Below are 12,471 nucleotides of genomic sequence, written 5' to 3' on the forward strand. Positions count from 1 at the left end.
TAATATCTAATCTTTCTTGTCTCAGAATTATTACAAAATATGATCTCTTTGACCGACTGTCACCATGCAGCATACCAGCAATAATTGTTCCAAAAAGTCAGTTATTTGCCAATCTTAATCCCCTCCCACAATCCCCCCCAAAACACACACACACACACACACACACACACACACACACACACACACACTAACCCCTTCACTCACACTAAAATATAACCAATCAAGACGTTGGGACATCTGTATATACAAAAGAACACTAAGTGTGTGCCTGTGTGTATGATGATGGTGTTGACTCTCCAGTGGACAAAGGATTAATGCCACACAGCAAGGACTCTCCTTTTCCCTCAGCGGTCCATGGAAAGAGTAGTTAAGACCTCGAGCGGTTTAACTGAGCAGTTTATAATCCAGAAAGAGTCTATTTCCTCAGAAAAGCCATAGAAATTCCAGAGCAGATTAACTAACAATGCGTAGCAAAAGCACTGTTTCTTTCCTGGTTAGATTTTTTGGCTGTTGTTAAAGGGAACTTTTTAAATATAATGTAACATATTGAAGTGAATGGTCTGAATGGACTCCATGGAATCTTGGTCTCTCTCTGAAAAAAAACTCTTGCTGTGAAGGCTGTGTTTGTTCACAGTAGGATGCTTGCTAAAATCTGGACTTTTCTTCAACAAAGGCAAGGCTGGTGCATAACGGAATCTATGTAACAGCTTGTGTGTCTCAAGTGAAGTATTTGATTTATTTTGAAGTCAAACCTTTTAGATGTACTTTGTCCATATGTTCTATAATGGGAACGAACAGGTATGTTACCATCTCTGCTTCCACTGGATATTCTTTTCTGAGGTATTATTTTTGCACATAATCTGATTATAAAAGAATAAGAGTAAACATCACATCACAATGAAAATGATTGCAAGTATTGATATACTTCTTCCCATTAATGTGCTTCTGTACTTCTTTCACAGGTAGGCTACAAGTCTCATCAACTGGAGAACAACATTTTTTAAACGTGTTTTTTTAACTTGAGTGTTTTTACTCGCTGGCATTTTTTAGACGTGTTACAAAAGACGTTGAAGTGGAGAATCACATTCCTTGCTTCAGCAACTTCTCTTCTCAAGCAAACCCACTTCTAGTTGTGTCTCACAGCCATGGCCTTTGGAGACCTTCTAGAACAGGTGGGCAGCACGGGCCGCTTTCAGGTCCTGCATGTCACCTTGCTCTGTATGCCCATCCTTATGATGGCCAGTCATAATCTGTTGCAGAACTTTGTGGCCTCAGTACCCCCCCACCACTGCAGTGTCCACAGGAACCTGTCCCTGTCTAGTCTGAGCCCGGAGCAGGTTCTGCTGCTCACCGTGCCCCAGGACATTAAGAACAGCAGGCCGGAGAGATGCCTGCGCTATGCTGCGCCCCAGTGGCAGCTCCTGTCAGAGAATGGGACCTACAGTCTGAAGGTGAAGCGAGACAGTAGTAATGATACTGAAGACCTTCTAGATGCTGAGCTGCAGGGCTGTAAAGATGGATGGGAGTACAGCATGACAGAGATGAGTTCCACAATTATCTCTGAGGTAACAATCATGGATAAGGTTTACGTAGTAGTTTTACATGTAAAGATGGATGGGAGTACAGCATGACAGAGATGAGTTCCACAATTATCTCTGAGGTAACAATCATGGATAAGGTTTACGTAGTAGTTTTACATGTAAAGATGGATGGGAGTACAGCATGACAGAGATGAGTTCCACAATTATCTCTGAGGTAACAATCGTGGATACGGTTTACGTAGTAGTTTTACATGCGTCCAAACAAACATTTGAAAGAGATCAACGACAAAAATAATTGTGGATGTGTTTAAGGATATGTTTCAAACTGTCAGTTATATGTATTTTCTCTTTTTCCCATGCCAGTGGGACTTGGTCTGCGATCTTCGCTCGTTGAAGCAGATGGGACAAACCATTTATATGGGAGGGGTGCTTGTGGGAGCTGTAATCTTTGGGGGACTGTCGGACAGGTACCACTTTGCTTTTCTTATTAAATAGATCCTCAGATCTCGAATGTCAGATAATTTCTGTTTTCTGTTTCAATACTAAGGCCTGGTTTCTCTCTTTGATATTTTTGTTGGCTTATCTCAGACAATGCCTCTTCTGCAAATACAGGTCTCGAAAATACTGGAAGTATGCAGCTGCAGCAGTTATTCAGATACTACACATGGTATTGTACTCTTCAGGGATTAATGGCAGAGGTCTCCTCTGTACCCACTCTCTCTCTCTACGTTCTGTCTCAGATTTGGACGGCGTTTCCTGCTGCTAATCTCCAACCTGTTGATGGCAGTGGGAGGGACATGTGCTGCCTTCTCCACCTCATTCTCCGTCTTCTGCCTCTTCCGCTTCATCACTGGCATGGCCCTTTCTGGCCTGGGGCTCAACTCCTTCTCTCTCAGTACGTTACAGGAAGGGCTGGGTAGGCAGTGGGCACTGCAGGCTAAGGTGGGAAATGCTCAAGAAGAGAGAGGCCCACCCACCATGTAATTACTCTTTCTCTGTTTCTCTCTCCTCTAGTTGTGGAGTGGATTCCCACAAGAGTGAGGACAGTGGTGGGTACAGGGACAGGCTACTGTTACACAATGGGTCAGCTGATCCTGGCAGTAGTGGCCTACTTCATTCGGGACTGGCGCTGGCTAACGCTGGCTGTCTCCGTACCTTTCTACATCACCTTCCTCTACTCATGGTGAGACCCAAAGGATTGGAGCAGCCATGACACTTTACCAAGTAAGGCTATTTGATTGTAACATGTTGTTTACCACATCTGACTTGTGCAGGTGGTTCCTGGAGTCTGCAAGATGGCTTGTCCTGAACAGAAAGTCTGAGCAAGCGGTCAAAAATCTCAAAACAGTGGCCCGAATCAATGGACGCCGTGAAGAGGGTGACAGAATCAATCTTGAAGTAAGGAACTGTGTGTTAATGTGTGTGTGTGTGTGTACCTGCACTTACAGTTAAAGTCGGAAGTTTAAATACACTTAGGTTGGAGTCATTAAAACTTGTTTTTCAACCATACCACAAAATTCTTATTAACAAACTATAGTTTTGCAAAGTCGGTTCGTACATCTACTTTGTGCATGACACAAGTAATTTTTCCAACAATTGTTTACAGACAGATTATTTCACTTATAATTCACTGTATCACAATTCCAGTGGGTAAGAAGTTTACATACACTAAGTTGACTGTGCCTTGAAACAGCTTGGAAATTATGTTATGGCTTTAGAAGCTTCTGATAGGCTAATTGACATAATTTGAGTCAATTTAGAGGTGTACCTGTGGATGTATTTCAAGACCTACCTTCAAACTCAGTGCCTCTTTCCTTGACATCATGGGAAAATCAAAAGAAATCAGCCAAGACCTCAGAAAAAAATTGTTGACCTCCACAAGTCTAGTTCATCCTTGGGAGCCATTTCTAAATGCCTGAAGGTACCACGTTCATATGTACAAACAATAATACGCAAGTATAAACACCATGGGACCCAGCAGCAGACATACTGCTCAGGAAGGAGACGCTTTCTGTCTCCTAGAGATGAACATACTTTGGTGCGAAAGGTGCAAATCAACCCCAGAACAGCAGCAAAGGACCATGTGAAGATGCTGGAGGAAACAGGTACAAAAGTATCTATATCCACAGTAAAATTTGTCATATATCGACATAACCTGAAAGGCCGCTCAGCAAGGAAGAAGCCACTGCTCCAAAACTGCCATAAAAAAGCCAGACTACGGTTTGCAACTGCACATGGGGACAAAGATTGTACTTTTTGGAGAAATGTCCTCTGGTCTGATGAAACAAAAATAGAACTGTTTGGTCATAATGACCATCGTTATGTTTGGAGGAAAAAGGGGGAGGCTTGCAAGCCAAAGAACACCATCCCAACAGTGAAGCATGGGGGTGGCAGCATCATGGTGTGGGGGTGCTTTGCTGCAGGAGGGACAGGTGCACTTCACAAAATAGATGGCATCATGAAGAAGAAAAATTCTGTGAATATATTGAAGCAACATCTCAAGACATCAGTTAAAGCTTGGTCGCAAATGGGTCTTCCAAATGGACAATGACCCCAAGCATACTTCCAAAGTTGTGGCAAAATGGCTTAAGGTCAACAAAGTCAAGGTATTGGAGTGGCCATCACAAAGCACTGACCTCAATCCTATAGAAAATTTGTGGGCAGAACTGAAACAGTGTGCGAGCAAGGAGGCCTACAAACCTGACCCAGTTACACCAGCTCTGTCAGGAGGAATGGCCCAAAATTCACCCAACTTATTGTGGGAAGCTTGTGGAAGGCTACCTGAAACGTTTGACCCAAGTTAAACAATTTAACCTCGAGTGTAGGGGGCAGTATTTTGATATTTAGATGAAAAACGTACCCAAATGAAACTGCCTATTTCTCAGGCCCAGAATCTAGAATATGCATATAATTGTCAGATTAGGATAGAAAACACTCTGAAGTTTCCAAAACTGTCAAAATATTGTCTGTGAGTATATGATATTGCAGGCGGAAACCTGAGGAAAATCCAACCAGGATGTGCTGTTTTTCCTGAAACCTCTCTTTTCCATTGCATGCCTTCCCTCCATTTAAAGGGATTTCAATCAGATTCCTTTCTCTATGGCTTTCACATGGTGTGAACAGTCTTTAGACATAGTTTCAGGCTTTTATTCTGAAAAATGAGCGAGAAAGATCACATCATGTCAGTGGATGGCTGGGTGCCAGCAGAATTTTGCATGCGCAACAGCTTGGAGCAGATATTTTCTCTCTCTCTCCTATTGAAAAAGCTACGGTCCGATTGAAATATTATCTATTATTTATTGTAAAAACAAACTGAGGATTGATTATAAAAAACGTTTGACACGTTTCTACGAACTTTACGGATACTATTTGGAATTTTCGTCTGCCCCGCCGTGACCGCTCGAGCCTGTGGATTTCTGAACAAAACTCGCCAACCAAATAGAGGTATTTTGGATCTAAAAATTATCTTTATCGAACAAAAATAACATTTATTGTGTAACTGGGAGTCTCGTGAGTGCAAACATCCGAAGATCATCAAAGGTAAGCGATTCATTTTATTGCATTTCTAACGTTCGTGACCTAACTACTATGCTGCTAGGTGTTTGTAATGTGTGTTTGCTGAGAGAGATGGCCTAACATAAATGCTTGGTTTGCTTAAAGCTTTTTTGAAATCTGACATGCCAGGTGGATTAACAACAAGCTAAGCTGTGTTTTGCTATATTGTACTTGTGATTTCATGAAAATTTTATATTTTTAGTAATTAATTTGAATTTAGCGCTCTGCAAATGATCCCGCTAAGGGATGGGTGCGCCAAGAAGTTTTAAAGGCAATGCTACCGAATATGAATTGAGTGTATGTAAACTTCTGACCCACAGGGAATGTGATGAAATAAATCAAATTTGAAATAAATCATCACCATTTCAATAAAGTGGTGATCCTAACTGACAGGGAATGTTTACTCAGATTAAATGCCAGGAATTGTGTTAAACTGAGTTCAAATCTATTTGGCTAAGGTGCATGTAAATTTCCGACTTCAACTGTATGTGAAAGTACTCAGTACTGTCTCTGTGCGTCCAGATGCTGCAGGATTCCATGAAGAAGGAGATGTCCTGCTCACAGGGCTCCTACTCTGTAGTAGACCTGCTCCGCACGCCCACCATGAGGAACATCACCATCTGTCTCAGTGCTGTCTGGTGTGTCTCCTCTACTTCTGCCTTTCACTATGACAAAGTGCTGCCCAAAAATGCCCTCTAAATGAAATGATCATGACACCCACTTTGACATTCTTTAAGGTTCTCCACGAGCTTCGCCTACTATGGTCTATCTATGGATCTGCAGAAGTTTGGCGTGGACATCTACTTGATTCAAGTGATATTCGGAGCGGTGGACATCCCTGCCAAAGTAGTGGTTACAGTGTCCATGAGTATATTTGGGAGACGGCCCTCACAGTGCGCTGCACTCATATTGTCTGGAGTCACCATTTTGATCAACATATTGGTGCCATACGGTGAGGTGGTTTTGCCTGTGTCGGGTGTCATTGTGCTCTTTTTGGATGTCATGGCTAACAGCACTGGTGTGATTTCATTGTTGTCTGTTGCTGTTATCGCTTCCATTCAGAAAAACAGACAGTGCGCACCACTCTAGCCGTGCTGGGTAAGGGGTGCCTGGCCGCGTCATTCAACTGCTGCTACCTCTACTCTGGAGAGCTGTACCCCACCATCATCCGGTAATTCCAACTCTACCAATGACACCCATCACGCACAGGATGTTTCAGTTGACTATAGTATTCCAATACTGACTGTAAAACGTATGTGTTTTTATATGTAATATTTGTACCTGTTCATTAGCATTAGGCAATATATGTGATGAAGATTAATGCAAATGGGGAAAAATGTCACATTTGATAGTTGGGGATTCTCTTCTGTGCCCCAGGCAGAATGGCATGGGCTGGGTGTCCATGATGGCTCGTGTAGGAGCGATGGTGGCCCCCATGGTGCTGCTCCTTGGGGAGGCTGTCCCGTGGCTGCCTGGCTTCATCTATGGGGTAGCCCCCATCTTAAGTGGGGTGGTCGCCATCTACCTGCCAGAAACACTTGGTGCACCACTACCCGACACTATCCAGGATGTGGATGAGAGGTAAGTCGAGACACAGACTCAAGAGCAGTAGAATATTGAACACTGTACCAGGAGTAGTAAAGTGAGAACGACTCCCAACTGCAAACTATCTTCCTTTATTTTCTTTCTTTCAGAAGTTGCAAGAAAACAATCCTCAATGCCTCGCCCAAGAAGGAGGAGCTGGACATGGTAGATACCCATAATACCCTGTTCAAGGAAGCTGCCTGAAGACTCATCAAATGTTACTGACCTTGCCTGTATAGTCTAAATAGATACTACAGTTGCTTGCTCTACAGTTTTTTCACAAAGACCGTAAGGTAGCAATCAATATTGTAACTGGTCCACTGGTGTAGGAGGAAATTACCATGATTTGTTTTGGAAGACTGATGAACTATGAGCTACGTAGAATAATGAAATGATCTGCTGTGGTACACTGTGGTCTGTTTAACATTTAATATTTCAACAGTAAAACATGAATTAATGCTAGATTGTGAGTAAATAAATATATGCTACAGTATATTGTGTATTCTAACTACAACTTTATTTGCATCTTTCTATGGGCCAGGCCTATATTTTTATGAACTTTACTAGTATGCATTCCTTAAAATAATGACCAAGTTATCCTCACCTTCTATCAGTATGATCAGTATGAATGGTCTTAGCCATGTGGCTATATTGTTTGTGACTGTGGCACAATTTCCGTTACAGTCCATGAAACTGGTCATCTTGACTGGGCATGGTATTTGTAGCTGGAATCGGTTTGTGTAGCTTAGGCCTACAGTATATCAGGTAGAAAATAAAATGTCAGATGTTGTCCTGTCTCCGTATTTTCCTAGAAAACGGGGAGGGGAAAATGCAATCATATCACCTAAATAAAAGATGCTACACATGGTCAGTGTTTAAAAGATCAGAAGAAGATCAGATAGATACATAACATAACTTTTTTTTAGGACATGATGCCCAGAAAGTGCAAAGTTGCGTATGTGGGCCTACAACACCCCTAACCTACATTGAACATGCTTTTTAAGTCCAGGACTCGAGTAGGCTTATTTTGGTCCAATAAAAAAATACAGATTAGAAAAACTCCCTAAAAAATGTCCCTATGGTTCAGACTTTAAGCAAAGGGTATAGAATCGAATCACGTTGAGAACGCAATCGTTTAAATTTGGCAAAAACAAGTTGGTCTCAAAAGAGTGTCCTCACTGCCAATGAAAAGGGGAGTATCCTAGTATGTACAGTAGCAGTCAACAGTTTAGACACACCTACTCATTCAAGGGTTTTTCTTTATTTTTACAATTCCCTACATTGTACAATAATAGTGAAGACATCAAAACTACGAAATAACACATATGGAATCATGTAGTAACCAAAAAAGTGTTAAATAAATCTACATTTATTTTATATTTGAGATTATTCAAAGTAGCCACCTGTCACGCCCTGACCTTAGAGATCCTTGTTTATTCTCTATATTTTGGTTAGGTCAGGGTGTGACTAGGGTGGGTACTCTAGTTTTTGTATATCTATGTTTTCTTTTTCTTTGTTGGCCTAGTATGGTTCCCAATCAGAGGCAGCTGTCTATCGTTGTCTCTGATTGGGGATCATACTTAGGCAGCCCTTTTTCCCACCTTCAGTTGTGGGATCTTGTCTTTGTTTGGTTGCATGTATTTTTGCACGACGAACCTGTTCGTTCGTTGTATTGTTTCTTTTTTTTGCTGGTTCACATTTCAATAAAATATGATGAACTCAATTCATGCTGCGCCTTGGTCTACCCTTAAAGACGAACGTTACACCACCCTTTGCCTTGATGACAGCTATGCACACTCTTGGCATTCTCTCAACCAGCTTCATGCAGCTGGAATGCATTTCAATTAACAGGTGTGCCTTGTTGAAAGTTAATTTGTGGAATTTCGTTCCTTAATGCGTTTGAGCCAATCAGTTGTGTTGTGACAAGGTAGGGGGTATACAGAAAATAGCCCTATTTGGTAAAAGACCAAGTTCATATGATGGCAAGAACAGCTCAAATAAGCATAAGTGCATAATTACTTTAAGAAATGAAGGTCAGTCAATTCAGAAAATTTCAAGAACTTTGAAAGTCTCTTCAAGTCAGTTGCAAAAACCATCAAACGCTATGATGAAACTGGCTCTCACGAAGACCACCACTGTAAAGAAAGACCCAGAGTTACCTCTGCTGCAGAGGATACATTCATTAGAGTTACCAGCCTCAGAAATTGCAGCCCAAATAAATGCTTCAGAGTTCAAGTAACAGACACATCTCAACATCAACTGTTCAGAGGAGACTGCGTGAATCAGGCCTTCATGGTTGAATTGCAATGAACAATGAAACCACGAGTAAAGGACACCAATAAGAAGAAGAGATTTGCATGGACATTAGACTGGTGGAAATCTGTCCTTTGGTCTGATGAGTCCAAATTTGAGATTTTTGGTTCCAACCACCGTGTCTTTGTGATTAGGTGAACGGATGATCTCTGCATGTGTGGTTCCCACCGTGAAGCATGGAGGAGGTGTGGTGGTGTGGGGGTACTTTGCTGGTGACCAGCATGGCAACCACAGCATTCTGCAGCGATACGCCAACCCATCTGGTTTGCGCTTAGTGGGACTATCAATTGTTTTTCAACAGGACAATGACCCAACACACCTCCAGGCTGTGTAAGGGCTATTTGACCAAGAAGGAGAGTGATGGAGTAAGGCATCAGATGACCTTGCCTCCACAATCACCCGACCTCGACCCAATTGAGATGGTTTGGGATGAGTTGGACCACAAAGTGAAGGAAAATCAGCCAACAAGTGCTCAGCATAAGTGGGAACTCATTCAAGACTGTTGAAAAAGCATTCCAGGTGAAGCTGGTTGAGAGAATGCCAAGAGTGTGCAAAGTTGTCATCAAGGCAAAGGTTGGTTACTTTGAAGAATCTAAAATCTAAAATCTATGTTAATTTGTTTAACACTTTTTTGGTTACTACATGATTCCATATGTGTTATTTCATAGTTTTGATGTCTTCACTATTGTAAATAGCTAACCAGGTGGAGCTGAAAACACACCTCCTCCTTCTTTTCCACCATCTTCAACCGATTCAGATTCAACCTCTGCCTCACTCATTCTCTTCAACCCCTCTTCCTCTCTTTCTTGCCACCTCAAGTGACGCCATGTCTACTGCCCCTCCATAATTTCTGAAAAGACATTCGTTCGCACACCGGTAGTCGTCTGGTATGATAACTACAACTACCATAATGCCCTTGGGAAATCACAGAATTACCTCCTTGGCCTATCAACTCTGTTATCACTAGTTACCACACCCACAAATGTCAAATTCGCTATATCGTAAAAATTCATGAGTGTATTTCGTTGCTTTTTGTCTTAATTTAAGGTTAGGTATATGGTTATGTTTATAATCTGATTTTAAGAAGGTAAATTGTAGAAATAGGTGGGGTTTAGCCATAATCAAGACTTTGCCGCTTGGTAACTAGTAACAACCGATCACCACCGCAACCCACTTCCCGACCATTAAAGAACATTGCTCTACTCCACAGTTGTGTCTGGTCTCCTCAGAACTATTTCAACTCGCACTGCTCTGGCACTGCGGGGACCCATGATCACCCAGAGGGCCAGTGTCTTCACCAGACCGGCTAAAGACCCTCTCGGCCCTTCCGTAAGTAGTTAACTTTACCTGTGGTCGTGAAACCGACAAGAAGCTCGTAGCTGTTGAGGCATAAGCCATGTTGGGCCTGCTAGTTAATGTTCGCTACCTAACTGATAGCTGAAGATGTTTAGCTTTGACTTTAGTTTGTGTCATAGCTAGCCAGCTAATTCAGCTGTGGTGGGGTAACAATGCGATGACACGAGTGTTGCATAGATTTGTTTTATTTTAGCTAAACATCAATTGAACAGAGTTGAACTGGAAGGTCACATTAGACAGTTAACGTCAGCTAACTGTAGGTCAGTTCATGACAGGCTGGTTAGAGATGCATAGCTACTATGGCAAACTAACGTTAGCTAGCTGACAGATTTTTTTTATTTAACTAGGCAAGTCAGTTAATAACAAATTCTTATTTACAATGACGGCCTAACCCGGAGGACACTGGGCCAATTGTGCGCCGCCCTATGGGACTCCCAATCACGGCCAGTTGTGATACAGCATGGAATCGAACCAGGGTCTGTAGTGACGTATCTAGCACAGAAATGCAGTGCCTTAGACAGCTGCGCCACTCGGGGGCCCAGATCGCGGGATGTCGGACCTATTCCTGTTTTGTTTATTACGTTTAAAAATGCATCTAATTTAGCAACTTTCCTATCAATGTAAAACCATCTTTCTTTTTATGATGATAATTTGCAAACTTTTAGTGTGATAATCTGCAAGGTCGTGTTAGCTATGTAGCTAGCTAACATGGCTAACCTTTGATTTATCAGGAGAATATCCATGACGGGGCATTGTAGTTATGCATGTGTTGGGTCTATTCAGTGAACTGAAATTCTCAGAACAGATATGGAAATGTAGCTAAATAGCTGCACTTAAATATCGTTTTGCAGGTCAGGAATGTACATATAGCCTTTTCCATCTGACATGATTCCTTGTACCACATGACATTGAGAAGTAATCATCTGTTCTACACTTTTGAACATTCTCATTCTGTAACATTACACAACACCCTCACCATAGCACCATGCCATGAATAACCTAGTCCTGTTTACTCTGCCATCCTTTCTATAGGAGACCATCATCGGACTGGGACTGTTCGCACTGGCTATCCTGGGACCTTCTGGTTGGATTCTCACCAACATTGAGGACTACAAGAAGAAAGATTAACTTAACATGGACTCATGTTAATGGATGTTCCATACATTCTCTACTTATTCAAGACCCTGCTGGGATCATCATTACTTCAAGAACTCTGTGGAACAAATCCCCAACCTCCATGAACTACCTCTCGATCTCCACTTTACTCTCCTCACTCCTAGTTTACTCTTCAGCCCTTTGGAGAACCGTCTGCAAATAGAATGGCTGCACAACATCTCAAGAATTGTGAATTTTAATTGAACAAGGAGTATGCTACAATAATAAAACATAATTCAACTTGAAATATTCTAGTCTCAAATGTGCCTGTTTGTCAAGTGCCTCTCAATGATGCCCACACCACTCACTAAATAGCCTGGAGAAAAATAAGCTATAAGAGCTGTCTATTTGATTTACTAAGTGTTCTGTTGAAGTTACTATAAATCATTTCACATTCCTGTAAAGAATGTTATTTTTGGGTTACCTTATGTTGTAAGAAAGTAGTCTGGGTACTGGTCTTTTTAGCTAACATTCCACCCTTTGCTACTCCTGCAAATTACCTAGTGGAATGTTAGCTGAAGAGAGCGGTACCCATTCTAGTAAGAATGTACTTTAGCACTGATCTTCAAATGGGTGCATTTCATTCTAGTTTCCACTTTTTTCTATAGGCTTCAAATTTATTGATGCCACTTGCATCCAAAGTGGAACTGTAATGAACTTATGATTTCATTATAAAATGATCAATAGCACCATCTGTTGGCCAATAGCTATTGCAACATGCTGCAATTGAAATTGACACTTACCTTTAACTAGGCAAGTATATTAGGAACAAATTCTTATTTTCAATGACAGCCTAGAAACAGTGGGTTAACTGCCTTGTTCTGGGGTAGAACAACAGGTGTTTACCTTGTCAGCTCAGGGATTTGATCTGGCAACCTTTCAGTTACTAGTCCAATGCTCTAACCACTAGGCTACCTGACACTACAGTGCATTTTTCCCCCCACCTTTATGGCTGCCTACACAAGTA

The 12,471-nt window shown here is 41.8% G+C and overlaps 2 protein-coding genes across 4 annotated transcripts; both read left to right on the forward strand.

Moving 5' to 3' along the window:
• The first annotated feature begins 239 nt into the window (after positions 1 to 239).
• slc22a6l (solute carrier family 22 member 6, like) lies at positions 240 to 7,470 on the forward strand. Of its 3 annotated transcripts, none has more exons than XM_031809506.1 (11): positions 240 to 840; positions 963 to 1,565; positions 1,905 to 2,008; positions 2,282 to 2,436; positions 2,556 to 2,724; positions 2,816 to 2,939; positions 5,619 to 5,734; positions 5,834 to 6,048; positions 6,159 to 6,267; positions 6,474 to 6,677; positions 6,791 to 7,470. In XM_031809506.1, exons 2-11 carry the CDS (start codon positions 1,146 to 1,148, stop codon positions 6,882 to 6,884), a joined length of 1,710 nt encoding a protein of 569 aa, XP_031665366.1. In that variant the 5' UTR covers positions 240 to 840; positions 963 to 1,145; the 3' UTR covers positions 6,885 to 7,470. The 3 variants fall into 3 exon arrangements, with proteins under 3 accessions (XP_031665366.1, XP_031665367.1, XP_020321387.1); XM_031809507.1 differs by having other exon boundaries at positions 240 to 798; XM_020465798.2 differs by lacking the exons at positions 240 to 840; positions 963 to 1,565 and adding an exon at positions 1,631 to 1,755.
• A 2,711-nt stretch (positions 7,471 to 10,181) lies between these two features.
• LOC109873867 (cytochrome c oxidase subunit 8B, mitochondrial-like) lies at positions 10,182 to 11,753 on the forward strand (the record flags this gene model as incomplete). Its single annotated transcript, XM_031809069.1, has 2 exons — positions 10,182 to 10,322; positions 11,382 to 11,753. Coding segments are annotated over 2 exons (237 nt in total), but the record flags the coding sequence as incomplete, so codon positions are not given.
• Between the last annotated feature and the right edge of the window lie 718 nt (positions 11,754 to 12,471).

The sequence above is a fragment of the Oncorhynchus kisutch genome, linkage group LG29 (genome assembly GCF_002021735.2).
Source record: "Oncorhynchus kisutch isolate 150728-3 linkage group LG29, Okis_V2, whole genome shotgun sequence".
Taxonomy (NCBI): domain Eukaryota; kingdom Metazoa; phylum Chordata; class Actinopteri; order Salmoniformes; family Salmonidae; genus Oncorhynchus; species Oncorhynchus kisutch.